Source organism: Microtus oregoni, unplaced genomic scaffold (genome assembly GCF_018167655.1).
Source record: "Microtus oregoni isolate MIOR12 unplaced genomic scaffold, Mior012 000041F_ref0000270, whole genome shotgun sequence".
Lineage (NCBI taxonomy): Eukaryota > Metazoa > Chordata > Mammalia > Rodentia > Cricetidae > Microtus > Microtus oregoni.
In genome coordinates, this window is record NW_024543208.1 from 12,871,022 (window position 1) to 12,890,412 (window position 19,391).

The 19,391-nt window shown below is 40.4% G+C and overlaps 1 protein-coding gene across 4 annotated transcripts in view; it reads left to right on the forward strand.

The window, feature by feature from the left end:
* The window catches only part of Astn2 (astrotactin 2), a 998,237-nt gene that overhangs the window by 400,301 nt on the left and 578,545 nt on the right, over positions 1-19,391 (forward strand). For all 4 annotated transcript variants that reach the window (XM_041632337.1, XM_041632338.1, XM_041632339.1 and 1 more), the window contains one exon: positions 1,828-1,974. In XM_041632337.1, the coding sequence (XP_041488271.1) occupies positions 1,828-1,974 (147 nt within the window). The remainder of the gene's footprint in view (positions 1-1,827; positions 1,975-19,391) is intronic.

Below are 19,391 nucleotides of genomic sequence, written 5' to 3' on the forward strand. Positions count from 1 at the left end.
ATCTCGTTGTGACTGGGAATCAAAGAGAACAGTAGAATGGAGAGGAATGGATCAAAGATAAAAAAATACCCTTCTAGGACATGTCTCAACCACATGTTCTACTTCCTCTACCTAGGTCCTCACCTCCTCGCCAGCAGTTCCTCCAACCATGAACTCATGAATGAATGCATTTATCTGTTGACAAGAATGGGCTACTTATAAGCAATCTTTTTTTTTTTAAATCCCAGTTTGGAACCTGGGTTACTGTGGAATCAAGCTTGCAATACATAGGGCTTCTGGTAACATTCAAATCCAAAACATAAGAAGTAAGCCTCAATTTTGAATGCAGAATAGTCTTCCCTCAAAGATCAGCTTTGTTCTGCTACCTCTTAGTAAGTGCAAACACATAATGTATTTTCACTTACTTTTTTTTAAGTTTACATAGACTAAATTTTATTTCAAGCTTAAATCCAATATCTAGATGATATAAGCATACTACTAATTTTTTTTAATTTTTTAAAAAATTTCCACCTCCTCCCCTTCTCCCATTTTCCTCCCTCCCCTCCCTCTCCAGTCCAAAAAGCAGTCAGGGTTCCCTGCCCTGTGAGAAGTCCAAGGTCCTCCTTCCTCCATCCAGGTCTAGGAAGGTGAACATCCAAACAGACTAGGCTCCCACAAAGTCAGTACATGCTGTAGGATCAAAACCCAGTGTCATTGTCCTTGTCTTCTCAGTCAGCCCTCATTGACCGGCACGTTCAGTGTCCGGTTTGATCACATGCTCTATCAGTCCCAGTCCAGCTGGCCTTGGTGAGCTCCCATTAGATCACCCCACTGTCTCAGTGGGTGGGTGCACCTCTCATGGTCCTGACTTCCTTGCTCATGTTCTCCTTCCTTCTGCTCCTCATTTGGACCTTGGGAGCTCAATCCAGTGCTCCAGTGTGGGTCTCTGTCTCTATCTCCATCCATCGCCAGATGAAGCCTCTATGGTGATATGGCTATAGGATAGGGCCAGTTCAGGCTCCCTCTCCTCAGCTGTCCAAGGAACTAGCTGGACATCTCCTTGAACCCCTGGGAACCCTTCTAGAGTCAAGTCTCTTGTCAATCTTAAAATGGCTCCCTTAATTAAGATATATACTTCCCTGCTCCCATATCCACCCTTCCTCCATCCCAATCATCCCATTCCCCCAAGCTCTCCCCATCCTCCCCTTCTCGCTTTTCTCTCCCTATCTCCCTTTACCCCCACCTTACCCCCACCCCTGAGCTCCCAATATTTGCCTGTTAATCTTGTCTACTTCCATTATCCAGGAGGATAACTATATGTAAGGCTGCCCACTTTCACTTACTTTCTCAAGGAAGTTGAAGGCTCTACTATTATTATCAGCAGCACCATCTAAATTGGAATGGCAGGATTGCTGACTTTTAGAAGCTGGTTTCTTTATTTTTCCCCAAAAGAAATAACAAGCCTATTTTCAGATGTTTAAGTCAAAATCCACTAAGAGATTGGAAAACATGGTTTGTCTCCAGCACACTGTCATAACATTTTATATTTTATTTATTAATTTCTCTTTGTTCTGGAGGATTTTGTGCATTTGTAAAAATGTCCACCCCCAATTATTCCCTCTAAATCTTCTCAAGTACTACACAACATAGCCTCATCCCAATTTCATGTCCTCTTTTCTTCCCCTCTCTTTACCCCTCCCTCCTTTCGGCCTTCCCTTACTCCTTCCCTTTTCTTTTCCTTTTCCTCTTGATTAATATCCACACTAGAGAACTATAGGATCACTTACCTCTGCACTATCCCCATATACTCACCGGATAAAGTTATATCTTTGTATATTTCTTTTCCAGGTTTATTGAAAAGCCCAGTGAACAAGACAGCCTTGACACTGATTGCTGTGAGTTCCTGCATCTTGGCAATGGTGTGTGGCAACCAGATGTCCTGTCCACTTACTGTGAAGGTGACTTTGCATGTGCCTGAGCACTTCATTGCAGATGGTAAGAGTCCAATATTGAAAATGACCAATAACTTCCTGTCACCCTATATCCCAGTGGTCAATATCACCATTCACGGCACAACCCCAGAATTCTTTAATTTACAGCAAAGAAACAAAGGGCATCCCATGGTCTAGAAGAAGCACTTATTGAAATAAGTGCTTACTGAAATGCCTGATTATTAGAATTAAATTAAAGTATGCTTTTATTATATGTATGAGGTAAAGTTTATTAGCTAAAGGAAGATTCAAAAATATGAGTGAAGAAGGAATGGATTCCTTAAAAAAATCTTAAGAGTTTGATCAAACTTCTCAATCCTGTTTCAAATTTAAAATGCCCCCCAAAGGGTATTAGGTAATTAAAAGCTTATGACAAGGAAAACTGCATGATTTTTACTAGAATTTTTTAGTGGTTTAGGGAATACTCATATTTTGTTCTCTATAAAAAGTATCTTGCAAAATTATACCATTTATTCTTCACCCAATTAAACTGAATTAATGAGACACTGTAGTCACCATGGTCATTAGCAAAATGTGTCCAAGGAACTGATTAAGATGCTCTATGTCTATTGCTAAAGTGCCCTCGAAAGACATCCATGGAATTTGTTTCCTCCAGTGGGTTGTGCCGGCACCTACTCCCCAAACCTTTCTCCTCATCTTATTATTACAGCTGTGCATGGTTACTTTAAAAAGATATTTGTGAGTATGCAACTAATTTTGCATTTTGGTCCTTAATATTTAAAACATGTTATTTGACATCTTCATACTCATTTACTCTGTATCCTGGTCACTCTCACTTCCCACCAGTGACAGCCCCTGTCCCCATACAAGTTCCTGCTGCACAATCACATCTGTTTGTTTTGTGACTGTAGAGTTCAGCCAAGGACATATTTTTGATCATGGGTTTGAAATTATCCACTGGAGCTTGGTGGACTCAACACTGTATAGACAACTAAAGACAAACTGAAGACATTGTTTCTCTTTGTCTAGAATAATTTGTAGCTAATAATTATGCAGGACATGGAGTGCGCACAATGAACTCTCCTCCATCTCTAAATCAACTTAATTCTTCATACTTTTACTATACATACAACTAAATTACTTTGAAGATAGTGTAAACTTGTCACGGTACTCATTCTGAGCACCAGTTTTTTTTCTAATCTGTATACAAACCTCGTGTTTCATCCCTATTGAATCATATGTACTTATAAGACTCCGTGTGTGTGTGTGTGTGTGTGTGTGTGTGTGTCAGAGAGATAGGGGAGAGATGTGCAGGCAGATAGACAGGCAAAAGGAGATAAAAGAAACAGAATTCACAAGAAAATATAGGGAATTAAGTTCACGGAGTTCAGGGCTAGATGAATTGCCAGAGTCCATGTTTGGCTACAAAATTAAGATGGAAGGATTGTAAGGACAAATATTAGCTGGATAAAGCTACAGTGAAAATTCATACTACTGTGAGTGGCCTTCCACTAGCTCCACACACTCACTGTCGCTCACCAGGCACCACTCGCTAGCTGCTATATTTTAAGAGACAGAGATACCCGAGCTTTAGTTACTGATTTGCACATATGTCGAAAGGTTGGTCATCAGAGACTAACTTGTACAACGCTGAGGTAAAAAGTTCAGTGGCTAAGACCACGGAGATAAAAATGATACAGACCTTAAATCAAATGTTTGTTACTTTTCCCTTCTTTGACTGGGTTTTTGTATGTACAAAATTGGGGTGATTGTTCCATTTGACTCATAGGGATACTATGAGGGTGACACCTACTTCTTCTGGTGGTTGGCAAATTTTTACACAGCCTCTATCTGGAGAACAGGAAAATAAAATGATATCTTAAAATGATGTAGAAAATTTTGGTGGTCAAAATACAATACTGCCTCTATAGGCAGAAATTAAAGATAATTTGGAAACTGGTATGTATCTTCCTACCATATGGAAGTGACTTTCCCAATTCAAAAGAGGAACACGTCATGGTCATCCATCTTCTCAGGGTCCATGGGAATACTAAGTTCAAGTAGCACTTTAAGTCAAGAGGAAGACGTTGTGTCTGGTTTCCCAGTTTGACTTCAAGTCCTCGTATCTCTGCTTATGTTGCTCATCTTATCCTTTCAACACTAGTCCAACACGGTCCTTACTATCCATGGCTGACACAGAAGGAACAGAGACTCATTGATAAAGCAAGTCTTCTTTGGAGTAGAGAAGAGTCTAGAAAAGATCATTTGTTTGTGTAGTGGGGCAGGGTACTGTTCTAGCTCCTAGAGAAAGCAGGCTGTTACCCAGCAGGAGGATGCGGTGACTCTGCGCATTCTCATGAGCCACTGTCATCATTTTGCACTGACAGTCAGAAATGCACGATGATCTATCTTAACTATGTAAATACAGATAGAGGGTGTAAAGTTAAATAATATTTTACCTATATTTATATAATTAGATTACATATAGTTTCCTTAAAATGACTAGGTATGTGGGGTAGAAACCACAGTGAGGCCTGTCAGGAGAGCAGCTCGTTTTAGCTCTAAGAAACTCCAGTAGAAAACTGATCTCCTAAGGACCATATTGCTATGGCAGCTTTCATCCCTTTTCACTGTCCCCCTGGACTCCAAACTGCCAATGTGTTGGCCCTTTCTCTCTCAATCCACCGGATTCACTGAGCCGTCCACAGGATTGAAGTATTAGATGGGACTGACTAATGTGTCCCGTCTTCAGAAGAAAATGAATTCTGACCTTGTGTTTCTTTATAGTTATACTTGATGCTTTCTGCCCATTATGGGGAAAAGGTCAAAATGACATAGCACTTGTCCAGAGTCCAGCTAACAAGAGCAATCGATACTGACACAGTTGCTGTCCAAGCCTTTGATAACTCTTACCCTTCCCCCCTCCTCCCGACTCTGTCAGGGCCACTAGTGGCTTTTGTTGGCTAAGCACACACTGAAGCAATGTATAAATCTGTATATAGGCTTACCACATTCAGCATTTTTTTCTAGCTGCTATCTATAAGTCATCTGTACATGTCTAATAACCCCTAGGAACTAGTTAATCAGACTCTGCAGGCAGACGCTGGTATTTATGAGGTCTTTGTGGTGTCTCAATGGAATTTTGAGAGATATGATATATGTTATTTTTCCATGATCATAGCCAATGAATGCCTCAGGTAAACAACTTAAAAGATAAGAAATGTTTTGCGGCTCATAGTTTCAGAATTCCCATTCATGAACACCTGCCTCTATTTCTTCATGCCTCTAGCAAAGTTATAACATCATAGAAGAAAAGTGTGGTAGATCAAAAGTGCTCATCTTGGGTCAAGTAGAGAGTAAACAGAGCAGAAGGGATAATATGCATCCTTGGAAGGTGTACTCCCCACCCAGTGACTTATTTCTTCCAACTGTACCTGATCTCCCAATAATGCCACTAAGATGTGTTGCAGTTATGGGTCATTTGATTCCAGGAGAATGTTCATTATCCACTCTCCGTTTTAATGATGGTATGCACCATTTGGGGACTATATATGCAACACATGAGTCTTTTGGTGAGACTTTCTTTCCAAACCATACTATATTCCAGTATCTCTGTAAGTCTGACTTTCTTTCCATGCAACACATGTAGTCACTCCTTGAGGCCTCCTGGAGTCTTCATAAAGCATGTTCGTTTCCTCTTCACTCATCAGTGTCCCGTAGGTGGGTCTGCTGAGAGCATAACTAACTCCAGTAGTTTTGCACAGCACTAAATACGATGTGAGTTTTCTGCCATTAAGTTGGATGACGTATTTTCCCTAATAACAAAGAGTCTAAGCCTCATCAATACTGCTATGTACAATTGACAAATAGTTATCAGGTAATATTGAAATCCATCCCTAGAAATATCCCTTCTAAGACAGGCTATCTCCACTCAATATAGAAAGCCAATAAAAGAGACTTCATGTGAATGAATGATCTATTGAGATTAATTATGTGACATAGTTCCAGTCTAGCACAGGTTCCCAGACCTAGGATTTGCTGTGTATTATAAGGGAAGCTAAAATTATTGAAAACATCTGTTGTATACCTTATTGTATACAACTTACTTACTTAGACGTCTTCATTTAACTCATGAACTAAAATTATGAGGCAGAATTTATCATATTCACTTAGCATACCTGGAAAAATAAAGGTTAAAGTGAAGAAAAACTATATAGAAGGAAAGAAAATATGAAAGCTTAATTCTGCTTTAACCACAGTTCCAGAAATGAATCTCAATAATGATTAATCTTGTTGAAAGGACAAGGTTTTGGAGACCTCGAAAGGCTAAACTAGAGTGTGGAATGTGGAGCCTTGCTTTGGAAATGTCTTCCTCTGCTGTTAACTGTGTGACTTGGTGCCCACTTCCTAAACTTCTGAAGCTTTAGTTTCATTATCTATAAATTGAGAATAGTGGCTTACTTACCACATGGAATTACCATGCAGAATAAATGAAATAATTCTCATAAAGCTCTTAGATGGGTACCTAAGACCTAATGGCTCAATAAGTCATATAAATGCTAATAGTTTTGACAATATTTTCTAATATTAGAAGGAGGTCATTGCAAGCTAGTGAGTCCCCATCTTCACAGAAAACCTGGGAGGACAGATGACCCCCATTCTGTGAAATCATGGATGTTAGGAGAAGGCATGAGTTGGGTAAAGCATATATTCAGTTTCATTGATAACTATTTTGTCAGAATCTAAATTCTCAAACAGCTTCATTTTTAAGGCTTTTATAATATTTTTATTTCATCTTTAATATTCCATCCACGATTGGCACCCATTCTTTGATGGGACTTAGAAATAATGTAAAACTCTGAAGAGTTGGCACTGCAGAGACAGAGTGTGTCTTGAATAGTTTTCTAACCAGTCATGAATTTAGCTCTTGTGCACATGTATGCCATGCAACACACGCATAGATACACACACACACACACACACACACACAGAGAGAGAGAGAGAGAGAGAGAGGCTCACACACACAGAGGGAGACAGGATATATACCAACAAAGCTATATATATATATATATATATATATATATATATATATATGACTATTGTAGAAATATGCTTTTGTTAAAATGGTTATTTTTATTCAGGTAAATTTAAACTATTAACCTCATCTTGTTGATTGAAGTAAGAAGGTTGTCAAGTCTCCTCTGTTACTTATGACTGAGTCATTTAAATTCTGATAGTTCTTTCTGAGCCTGGAAAATCAAGTATAAATGCCCTCATATCAGGGGGCCCTAGTTTATTAATATGCCACGCTGTGGATGTTTTGAACATACATTTGTTCACAGTGAATCCTGTCTGCAGTTATCTGCTTCCCACACCTCCTTCTTGTCTTTCAACCCAGGAGACTAAGCTAATACACAGCTTTGTGCCTTTAATGAAGAATGAGGTTCAAAATTGGCTGCAAAGCTAGTTTGCAGTAATTTGAATACATGGGAGGAGTATTTTCAGGCCTTAGAAGGGAAAATTACACCATACTGAAAGTGACTGCTTAGCCCCAAGCTGCCAGGCAGTTTATTTCGGAGACTCATTCTTCAGGCACCCTGCTCTTTGGACTCATCCCAGGCTTTGTTTTAAAATGTTCAACGTTAATCACAGGTGTTCAAAGAAACATCATGGGGCGGGTTAATTGGTGGAGGTGCTACACAGTGTGGCCCTTGGTTTTTATTTTTTTTTTCATTCTTAACTCATCGGCACACACTTAATGTTGTTAAGACAAGTGGACTGTCTTATTTCTGTCTGCTGCTCTCCAGAACCTGGCCTGTTCATTATTCTATGTGAGGAGCAATCCTCCGCACTTCAATGATTTGCCCACCTCCCATTTCTAAGCCCGGATGATCTTTCTTCTTTCTCAATAACACCTTCACTACATACCCCCAAGATACTATTGCTGTCTTTGAGTAGTGCATGCACCTGTGTTTTCCTTTCTGCAGGGCTGCACAGTCTCTCTCGGAACTGCAGCTTGTACAGCACTGAAATGGCTGCATTACTCTAACTTCTCTTCTACTGCATTAAAACAAGACTCCTCACTTCAAATTTTTGAAACTTAAAATGACTATATTTTAAGAAAAATCGCAAGAAGTTATGCTTTCCATAAAACCATTCAGTGGCTTCCATTGTGCTTTGTTATCAAGACTGAGATGCTCTTCAGACCCTTAGATGCCAAAGTCTCGAATGCTTCTGGACGCCTACCCCAGGGGTTCCGCATGTGTTGCCCTCTCTACTTCTCCCATTTATCACATTTATTCAGCTGTGATTAATTCCCCTTCTCCGCCCAGTCTTCTATAGATCATTTGAGAAGTGCTCCCCTTCCACCCAACTGTTTTCCTTTATTAGAGGTATTCTTCTATTTGTAATTGCACAACTATTTGATTAGTATCAGTCTGTTCTACTTGACTGCAGAATATATCAGATATTTGTTCTATACATTGTGGTTAGCACTTAGAACATTACCTAGAACAGTTTTCTCTTTCCTTGAAACATTTGCCTAGTGGGAAAAAAATGAAGTGTCTATAATGGATAGAGTTAAAATTTTTCTTGAGCGAGGGAGGCAAAGTATTCATGTCCCCAGTGTATTATAGTGCCTATTTGGACACTCTGACTTGGCAAATATATAATAAACAGTACCTTTGCAAAGAATGAGGCAAGTAACTGGTGACGGGTAGATCCAGATGTCCTGAGAAGATACAACATCACGAATAATAGTGTCAGAACTCCAAAGCTGCCCCTGTGGCTGACTTCCCTCCCCACAGTTTCTGAACTCGTCCCAAAGATAAGCAACTCCAATCAAATTCACACCCCAACGCTGACACAAAAATGAAACAAGCATTATCTCTGAGTCCAGAAAGAGGAGAAAATATAAATTGAGCTGAGATTCAGAATGCCCATTGGGGAGGAGGCAATGAAATACCAATAAACCATATTAGTATGCTGAAACCAGGAAGAAGAAGTTGAACTCCAACCCAGACTTAATAACTGTACGTGAGCAAGTGCAGGCAGAAGGCAAGGCTAGGTTCCAGTCAGAATTAAAATGAGATGTGTAATGAAACTGGTAATATAATTACAAACTGTGAAAGCTTTTTTCACTTCTCTCTTATTCTTATATTTAATGGGCAACTTGTTCAGCAATGGCTTGGCACCAATGCTAGGAACTGTGGCTGCCCCCTAAAGTAGACTCATTTCCCCCCAAACCTCTTCATTAAGAAAACATAAATTCAAAAAAATATATAGAAGGAAAAATATGCTTCAACCATTTCTTCTTTAAATAGTAACCGATCCCCAGGTTAAATGCGACAAGGGGCCTCGGGAAGAACAAACCCAGGGAAACCTTTCTGAGCCGCTGCACATGTACAAGGCTTTAGAGCTATCACAACAGCCAGTGGGATTGAGAGTTTTAATGGCACTCTATCTTAAGATATTAGCTTGGCTTCCAACCAGAATAAATTGGTACTAATTTTGTTCCTCACAAAGGGGAAAACTGTGTTTGACGTCCACAATTAGAGACTAATTTCTGTGTTTTGATAGCAGACTGAGTTCAAAACTCTGTTCCCAGGAAGTGGGGGACAGAGGCTGGTTACAAATAGTAAAATTCAATTTTATCTCATTAGTCCTTCTCTCCTGTTGTCTTAAATGTAAGGCTTCATTTCCTTTTAGACTGCAAGGACAGAGTGGAGGTTGGGAGTTCCCGTGAGATGGAGCTCGAGTTCCTCTAGGTGGATATTGTACCATCGTAGCTTGAAGTTCACAAATGATGTGAGTGGGGCTGGGTTAGAATGTAGAAGTGACACAGCAAGTTCAAACAAGCCATGCAGCACACAAAGAGGTGATATCTAGACCCTTCTGCCTCCTTTCTCCGAGACCTCTGCTGTATGATACTACCACTGTAAGCTCCAGCTACCTCATCTAAAGACAACGCTAAGACCCTCAGCTGAGAGAGGGCTTCCACCCTCTTATGGTTTTGAATCTCCCTGCCAACTTTACAAACGAATAGAACAATGGCAGGGTTTGCCTCTTCTTGTTACTTGTTGATCCTTTTCCTATTTATGAAGACAACACAAGGCTTGAACTAGAGTTTGTGTGCATAGAGTTTCCTGCATAAAGCTAGTGAAGTAAAGGAACCGTGCTAGAGAGCTCACTTTCTCTCAACTAAAAAAAATAAACAAAGTACTTAAATTCTTCAAGAGTACTTTTACTTTATTCTGACAGTTTAGTGCATAGTACTTTTCATTTTCTTTCCTCTTTCCTTTCCTCTGCTTTCTACTAGTTGTCCTATGGTCAGCACATTTTTTGCATATCATCTTCTCTGTGACCTGCTCGTATTCTAGGGATGTAGAGATAGGTAAGATCAAACTTCTTGTATCTCCCAGTTTAGTGACAACTTCAAGATGAACTAAAGTGTGGATGTCTTATAATGGTGTCTTACTGGATGCTGTGAGGAAGCAGATGAGGGATAACTAAAGACTGTAAGCTATGAATGATTGACGTTGCTGAAGAAAGGTGTTCAGAATATGTTGCCCAAGCTAGGTCCTCAAACTGAAAATGCTTCCCTAGTGGGTTGTGGTTGTTGGCACACTTCACAGTAAGAGAATAAGACACTATTCTCTGCATTTGTGTGAACCTTATGTGAAAATGTCCTCATAATTGCAATAACAACAGCAACCAATAAACCGAATCATTAACAGAGCTGTTGTTGAGTGCCCTTTCCTGTGTGCAATGCTTTGCAAAGCATTTCCCCAATTTGTTAGATTACCTAATGAACTATGGCCACTCATTATAATATAAGGACTGTGTGAACATACATAGGTCATGTGAGAATAAGGATGTCATTTAACTCACTCAGTGTCACACATGCAGAAAGAATCATTCACATTAACATGGCTAGAATTTGCTTAAAAGATCACTCAATCACTAAACTAACCTCAAGTCTAGTCCTCCATTAGTATTTCCTGACTCTAGGAGAATCTCTACTTCTTTACACCTCGCTTTCTTTATTGTAAATATGCTACCTTTTGAACATTTTGAAAGTGGAAAAAAACTAGTGTTTGAAACCTGCAGTATATTATAACATAGAGAATAACATAGAATAATCGAGGAAAGGAAAGACAGACACATATGTCCCCACTCATACAGAAGCTAGATTGTGTTGAATTCGTGGTGGAAGAGAGTACAATGCTGGGCTCTGGAGTGTGGACAGGGGAGACAGAATAAAAAGAAAAGATTGTTCATTCGATATAAAAATGCCATTAAAGGGGAGGGTTATACACTGGTGTCCTATAACATACCGTGGTGACATGGTTATCAATAATTTATTCTATTTTCAGAAAGGAGAAGCTGTTAACTATTTGCAAATCAAAAGAAATGATCAATGTTTTTGGTGAGGGATATACTGAAATATCATCCCTGAGTTAATCAATACACAATGCTTGCATGTGTTAAAGTATTGCACTGTACCCCATAAATATGCACACTTCTGGGTCAACTTAAAAATACCCATTTATGCTGTGAGGAGTAAGATCTATTAGTAACTGTCAGTGTCTCTAGTCGTGTCTCTTCAAGCTGGTCCCAGCCAATCTGTGTAGTGAGACAGTCCCTGGGTGTACATGCTGAGAGCAGAGGCAGCTGAGCAAACTTTCCACAGCCCACAAGTTGCCATTTGAAGAAAGCTTAGAAGGATCACTGCCAAGTTTCTCTGGGGAATGCAAACTCCCAAGGCTGTCTGGATGCAAAGGAAAGTGGTGGGAAGTGGCTGTGGTGGGGCAGCTATATCCCCATCTCTAACTCTCAGCTCCAGATGCCAAGGGATCCACAGCATCTTCGGTGCCAGTGAGAGTATGATAGGAAGAAGAATGCAGTTTTCCAGAAGGAAGATTATGAGATGAGAGGAATAATTAGAACCGGCGCATCCCCCGCCCAGCACTCAATACCCAGCAAAGCCTTGCTATTTAGCTTTCTTCCTCAGCAGGCCCCTCTGGGAATCTAAAGCAAATATGTCTGCAGCTGTTCACCCTTGGTGTTCCCAGAAGCTGTTGGTAACTTCTGGAATCTCTGCTAATGCCCCAGGCATCATGAGCTGAACTTGTCTGTGTCATTGGCTACCTGTAATGTCCTGTTTTTGCCTTCCTTTGTTTCAATTTCATCAGTGAATGCATATTTTCAGATGTGAAGCTGACATTTGCTGAACTCAGGATCAGGGTTCAAATTCTGGAAGAAGCTTAATGTGCCAAGGACTAAAGACGGGTGGGTGATGAGGAGAGCATGAAATAGAGAGTAAAAATTCCATTCATAAGGTTCAAGTCTATATTGTCCCACTTATTAGATATGTGTCTTGCATCTGGCACACACACGCGCATGCACACACATTCTCAGTATGTATGAAATTGTTTCTGACGCTGTTGCTTTGATGTCAGAGAGGTGACTGATTTACACAAAGCCTCAAATTCCCAAGGGCGATGAACTAACTGAACACTGTGGGAAAAGGGCTTGAGCCTGTAAAGTTTTGAAGGAGCAGTTCTGTGAGGGTCACTGCTGTTTTTCTGCATATGATTAGTCTGAACGAGGGCATCAGAGATGAGAATGATAGTGAGGGAGTCCTAAATAGCTAGAGCTGTAACAAGGGAACACTTGGACGTCCAGAGGGACTAGTGTCACAGCTGATGAGCATTCTGGAATCCATGAGGGCCAGAACACCGATGTAAGAAACATATCAATGTAAGAAACCCAAATGAAGGCTGATGGTGGCACTGTGCTTATGTACCATGCACGGGTCCTTGGATTCCATCCCCCGCATCGTAAATGTTTATCCAAAGGAAGAGGAAGGCAGATCGAATAAGTCCCTTTTGTGGGCTCTGAGGTGTGGTAGGTAAAAGTTAGAGGCCAAATGCCAGAGTCTGCAGATTCAAATCCTAACTCCAGCCTCATCCTCCGAAAAAAAAAAGATTCAGATGCACCAGAATTTGGAGTGCCATTGTGGAGAACGGACGGCTACTAGCTGCCAGGGCCAGGCCTACATGTGGACGCCAGCTGTTATTGATTCCACTCATGCACCGTCTTCCTGATATGAGATCAAGAATCAGATCCAACCCCTTGACCACATTTGAAGGAAATGAGTGGAAGCATGACAAGGAAAAAATGTAAGCAGCTCTGAAGAACACACAGTAGTGGGACCTTTAAAGCCCTGTCTGCGTGAAAATTATTAGTAAAAGATGTCGCTGTACTATGTGAGCAAAATTAATTTGTCAGCTATGTGAAGGCTGCTCTGCTGAATGCCAGAACAGTTGCAGTTTTACCTTACCACATTACGTGGGCCGAGGTGGAGGATGGAGAGAGGCCTCTGCACCTACACAGGTGCGAGCCTGACTCAAGAGTATGAGGCTTCCAGAGATGGGTATTTCCTGAAAAGACTTAAATGCAACATTAATGGGCTGGATGCTGGACTGGCATTAGAAAAAGAAGCCTAAAAGGAGGCTTAGGGACCTGATGTCATATTTGAAATATGGAATCAATTAAAAATGGTAACTTCTACCACCTTAAAAGGAAGCCGATGGGCACAGGGTGAGGGCACATGGAGGGCTTGGCGATTTCCTAGATTATAGACGATTATAACAGGAAGCTGTATTCAACTCTCATCTGTGATTATTCCCCACATAAGACTTCACACACTCCAGCTATATACGCCAGATGTTTTCTGAAGGCTTGGGTTCTCTTTTTATCTCCTGAAAATACTATTTCTTTCCTGCATCAGTCTTCTAGCCCCTCCACTCCAGCCACACATCATCTTCCACCTGCAGCTCATGTGTGACATCTAAAGACAATGTTCTATGACTTTGCAGAGAAAGTGGGCATCCTTGCTCTCAACCCCCAATGCTTCCTATATATTTAAATTCCAAGGCTGGTGATGTTTTCTTATAGACTGTTATAATTCTCCAAATGTACTACCTTCCAGCAAGGATTCTTTTTTGCTCTTCTATAACCATCCTATTTTTTCCAGTGTGCAGTTGATAATAACAGTTATATATTTAGATCCTTTTCCCATAAATAAAATCCAATAGGTCTGAAATATTCAGTAACACTACTGTGATTACAGTCACTATTCAAACTTCATTTTCAGACCCCAAATATTAATGAGCCAAGGAAACGTAAGCTTCACAGTTCCAAAGCTCTGAAAGGACAAGACAGATGAGAGCTAATGATGTTCCTACTTAGGCTGTCTTGGGAAGCTTCTTAGACAACATAGAATGTGAAGAGAACAATGTGGCTTCTCCCTGGAAGATCGTGTTCGAGGATGAGATGAGAATGGATTGAGCAAAGGAGAATTACCTTCAGCCTCTCTTCAATTGACCTGTTGCCTGCACCCTCAGGACCACATGGTTTCGTCACGGCCCGCGCTTACCCTGTGTAAGCAGACAAGACACCATGTAGGCACAGGAACATACTAAGTTGTGCTTATTTCAGAGTCACTGAAAAGATGTTGCTTGCATTTGGAAATCTCTGCCCTCATTTTCAATCCCCAAATTTCCACCCCTCCCTCACAGAGAACCACTCACTACTAGGAATCTAAGTAAACTTCTTGATCAGTATTCATAAGAAAAACTAATGGGTTATAGCTGAGTTCTTGGTGTTCCTGTGGGATTCCAAACAGTGAGAGTGGGGTGGTCACTGACACTGACTCTTTTGCGTATCCATTTTCCTCGTACTGGCTTACTTTGTCCAGCCTTGATGTGATGGTATGTATGTACCTGGTCTTAATGTGGCATATTATGCATGTTTGGTTGCTGTCCCTGGGAGGCCTGCTCCCTCCTGAGGGGAGATAGTGGAGTGTGGATTCTGGAGCAGAGTGGAAATGGAGGGAAGACTGATAGAAGGGAAGGAGGAAAAGCGTGATCAGATTGTAATATATGAGAGAATAATAACAATAATTATAAGAAATAATAATAATATATCTGGTAAAATTCATCTTGTGTTTCCAAAATGTCAGACAGTATGGAAGACACTTTACCCCTAATACCTTATCTAATCGATCAGAACATGCTGACATGTTAAATATTCCATGTTCTCTATGTGTCATGAGGTAATAAAAATGGCCTTCTGAAGGCAGAACATATTCTGCCGTCATGATTCTTATTTTCTCAATGAGCAAAGATTGAAGCAGATTTTCAGAGTGGCAAAGTAAACAGTGCTGGCAGGTTAAGCAGATACGAATGGAATTAAACCAAGGAGGAAGAAGAGAGATTGAGCTTGTTGTTTATCATGGGAAAGGTCACTGTGAAGAGGTGGTATTGAAACAGACACGAGGGGCTGAAAAGAGAAATGTGCACAGGCAGAGGAAACAGTGTCTCAAACTGTCTGAATGGCTGCAGGGATGGAATAAGGTCAACCTGGTTGGTGGAAATGCAATGAAATGGGTTATAGCGATGAATAAGGAACAGACACTCTACTATGGAAGAGGCAACTTTGTTGCCTTTGTATGCCCAGGAGAACTGAGGCTGAGAGCAATGGGACATTTGCCATCTGGTCTGATTGTATGCATATACATAGCATTGCCCAGCTCCATCCTGTCAGCTAATGCTCATGTGAAGCTTAACCCTCCCACTCTGATGGTGTGCACCCATTTCCCCCACCACTTTTTAGTGCTTGGGACCACTCCCTGCATCTTCCTTCTTGCTGGAAGAGCTATAGTAATTCTCCAGTCATCCCTCAGTCAGGAATCTCATAGACATGCTTCTGAATACCATATCTCAAACTCAGAGCAGATCAAACATGCATATAACACATATACATGCATACATACATACATACATATCCACCCATTTAATTCCCATAGCCAGTTCTCCTGTCCACCCTCCAGCTGATATTGGTATTTATTATGTACATTCTTGGAGAAAACTAATTACACTAAACACACAACTATCAATAATTTCAAAGGTTGAATAAATTGGTCAAAATTTTAGATAGCATGTACCAAATACTCTTTAAAGGAGTCCATCCCATCTCTAACATGTTCTGTTCCTGTCCTTCTGTGTCGCCACAGAGGATGCTACTTGGAAGTCTCAGTGCCTGTTCTCCTAGTGGAAGTAATGGTCCTTTTTACCCTGGGAAGCTGTTTGTGATTATTTCTCAGAAGCGATTTTTAATTGTTCCATCTAAAAGGTATGCATCTTCTCCGCTCCCTCTGCCTCTTTGTGGAGCCTTGTGGATTGGACCCAGCTATTAGTAGCACTTACTAATTTCCTCTGAGTCTCACAGGCTGAAGTGCTAGGCTTGGAACAACTTTTAATTTTGTTTTTAATTAAATTTCAGTTGTTTCAAATTACTCACTTTTAGTGCCATTTCTTTGTGATCCTTAGAGACGGCAAGGGCTGTGCACTCTTGTTTGTGCACACACACACGAGCTAATGTGAATGCTAGAATAAAGATTGACTCCTGGCTCAGGTCCCCAGCAGGAACAGGCAGTTTGCGAAGCAGAAATGAGTCACAAAATGGGCTTTTGTTTGTGCTGTAATATCTTGAGCTAATACATTGCTTAAGCAGGAGGCTTGGTTACTGTATTTGTTTTTGCCAAACTATATTTGAAGAAGGTTACATTCTCTTTTATTTCATAAGATTATCAAATCTATGCAGGTAGTCATGGTATGGAGAACACTAACATTTATTAAGCACTTATTGTGTATCAGGTAGTGGTTAAGCACTTTACATATATTGCCTCATTTACATTAAATGTGAGTAATTTGAAACACAGAAATTTAATTTCCATATATTATATCCCACATTCCTATGAGATCATTATCCACCTTTTTATAGCTGAATAACAAAAGCCCATTTAGCTGGAGAGTTATCATTTGGTCAGCGAGTGGTTGTTTAGCTGGAGACTTACCATTTGGTCAGCTAGTGGCCGTTTAGCTGGAGACTTACCATTTGGTCAGCTAGTGCCATAATATGCATACTGACTGTCTCATTCCATATCTCTGCTCTTTTTCATTCCTGCCCTGAATTTTTTCTTCTCACTCTAAAAACACAGTAGGGCTTTATCATCTAAATGAATTTAACAGTGGGAAAGAGAGCGCATTCATTGGTTTTCCATAAAAAAATGAGACTGACTGAACTTTATTCGTTCTTTCACGTGGCCTCCATCATGCCCATTGCTGTCGGGTAGATCGTGTTATGTACCATAGGGTTTGATATGGAAGCAGAAATCGAGGCCTGGCTACTGAACCAGGTATTCCTTAAGACTCTTAACACCCAGAATAGGCAATTAAACTCGAAAGAATAAAAGTATAACTATATACAAATGTCGTGGAACTCTCCTAGTTTAGCTAAAACCATTTGATACACTGTTAACTGGATGAGAACACATGAGTCCACTTTCTATTTCTGAAGCCTTGCTTACCTTGTGTTCTTGGCAGAGGACAGGAATTCTCTAAGATTATGACCTGCTCTCTTCATTTTCTACTACTAAACATGAACACATATATTCACACATACACACTTACATATAGACACATATACACATACACAGGTATATACTTACATAATTACACATATATACATTGCACACACACACACACACACACACACACACACACACACACACACACATTTTGCTTGATACACCCCGCAGCTTCTTTCCTCCTCCAGAACCCTTGTTCATGGTTGTGCTGGTGGTATACAGATATGCCAGAGCTCTAAATGACTACAGAACCTTGGGTAGTTCTTTCTGGAGGGCAAAGTTTGGTATTGTGTACTAAGGTACAAGAATGCAGGATGGAAACTATGCAGTTTGCCTCTTTCACCTCCATTTGATGACATTTAAGACAGTGATTTTCAGAGTAAGCTGAAAGTGCAATTTGCCATTCAAACATTCATACAGAATGTTTTACTGATTGCTGGTCAAGTCAAAAAACAAGATAAAAGATGTCCATTCAGCATGTGTTGGTTCTGGTTTTCCTTCAGAAAGATGATTCTGTTCTTATAGAAGAAGCCCCAGCAGGCCTATATCTTGTCTCATGGGGCAGGCTCAGTGAGTATGTGCTGAATTCAGATTCTCTGGAAATAAACTACAGTAAATAGAAAGATGCTTATGTTGGGCCATCAGGGAAAGGACAAGGTTTATTAAATGATATGTCTTCTTGCTGGGACAAAGCAATTTAAGGAAAGGAAGGTTTATTTATGCTCACTATGGGCACATTCTTTCATAGCAGAGAAGACATGGAGACAGGGTCTCCAGGGATCCGGTCACATTGCAGTCAGTGTCAGGAAACAGAAAGGTGGATGCCCACACTCAGATGGCCTTTTCCTTTCTGCTGCATCCAGGATGCCAGTCCATGGGTGGAACTCCCCACCCTAATTGACTTAATCTAGAAACTCCTCCATAGACAGGTTCAGAGGTTTGTCCACTAGGGGATTCTGCCAAATTGACAATCAGAATTCACAATCACAATGAGTCACTTGTAGGTTATAGGAAGAGCTAGCCTGTAGATAGGCCAACGAAGACAGAGCATATTCCAGAATGTGTAGACAAACACAAGAAAATGAGAATCTGAAAATTGTCCGTGTGTGTGGAAGGAGATGTACCAATAGTCCCTGAGGCCTGACAGGGCTTCCTTCTCTTTATTATGCCAGCAGACTGGGGATATATTTCTAGCAACTGAAAAAAATTTAAGAAAAAATTTTTAAAAACCATTCTTCCTGGCTACTAAACCATGTGATTGACTCAATGCTACAACTTGATACCAATTTTACTCTTTATTCCTTCCCATCCACCAAACAGGACAGTGTAGCTCATTATTATTACATTATTACACAACAGTGATATTAACATTAGCCAGAGATACAATATTAAACATATCCTCTTTCCCAGTTCTATTCCCTCTCTGCTGAGTTGGTGACATTTTGATATATATCCTTTCTGAATTTTCACTACATACACATGCATGCATTCTAAATTGCTGTTTTATTTGATTGTCTTGATGCTCCAATAAGACCCTAAATACCATTACCTTTCTCACAAATCGCGATCAGCCCAGGATGATATCATGTGCAGAAGGGTGTACTACTCACAACTGTCCCATTTTGCAGAAAAGGGGCCTCAAGGCTCACCAAGTCAGGCAGTGGACAGAGGGAACTGAACAGTAAATGGCAGGATTGGAGTTCATCAGTACTGATGACTGCAGAGATAGACTCTTTCAAGCTGCACTGAGAACAGAAAGAATGAAATCATTCTTCACACATCACATACTTGAAACAGGAATCTCAGTCACCCGAAGACCTTCTTGAGTCTTCTGTTTGATCTACATTTAAAAACTTTACCCTTTCCCTTTTTTAAGCTTCTAGAATCATAGCAACATTACCTAGGTGAACGGCTAATTGCTAAGGATGCTACAGAGTGAATATGCTGCTCATCTCTTTTATTAC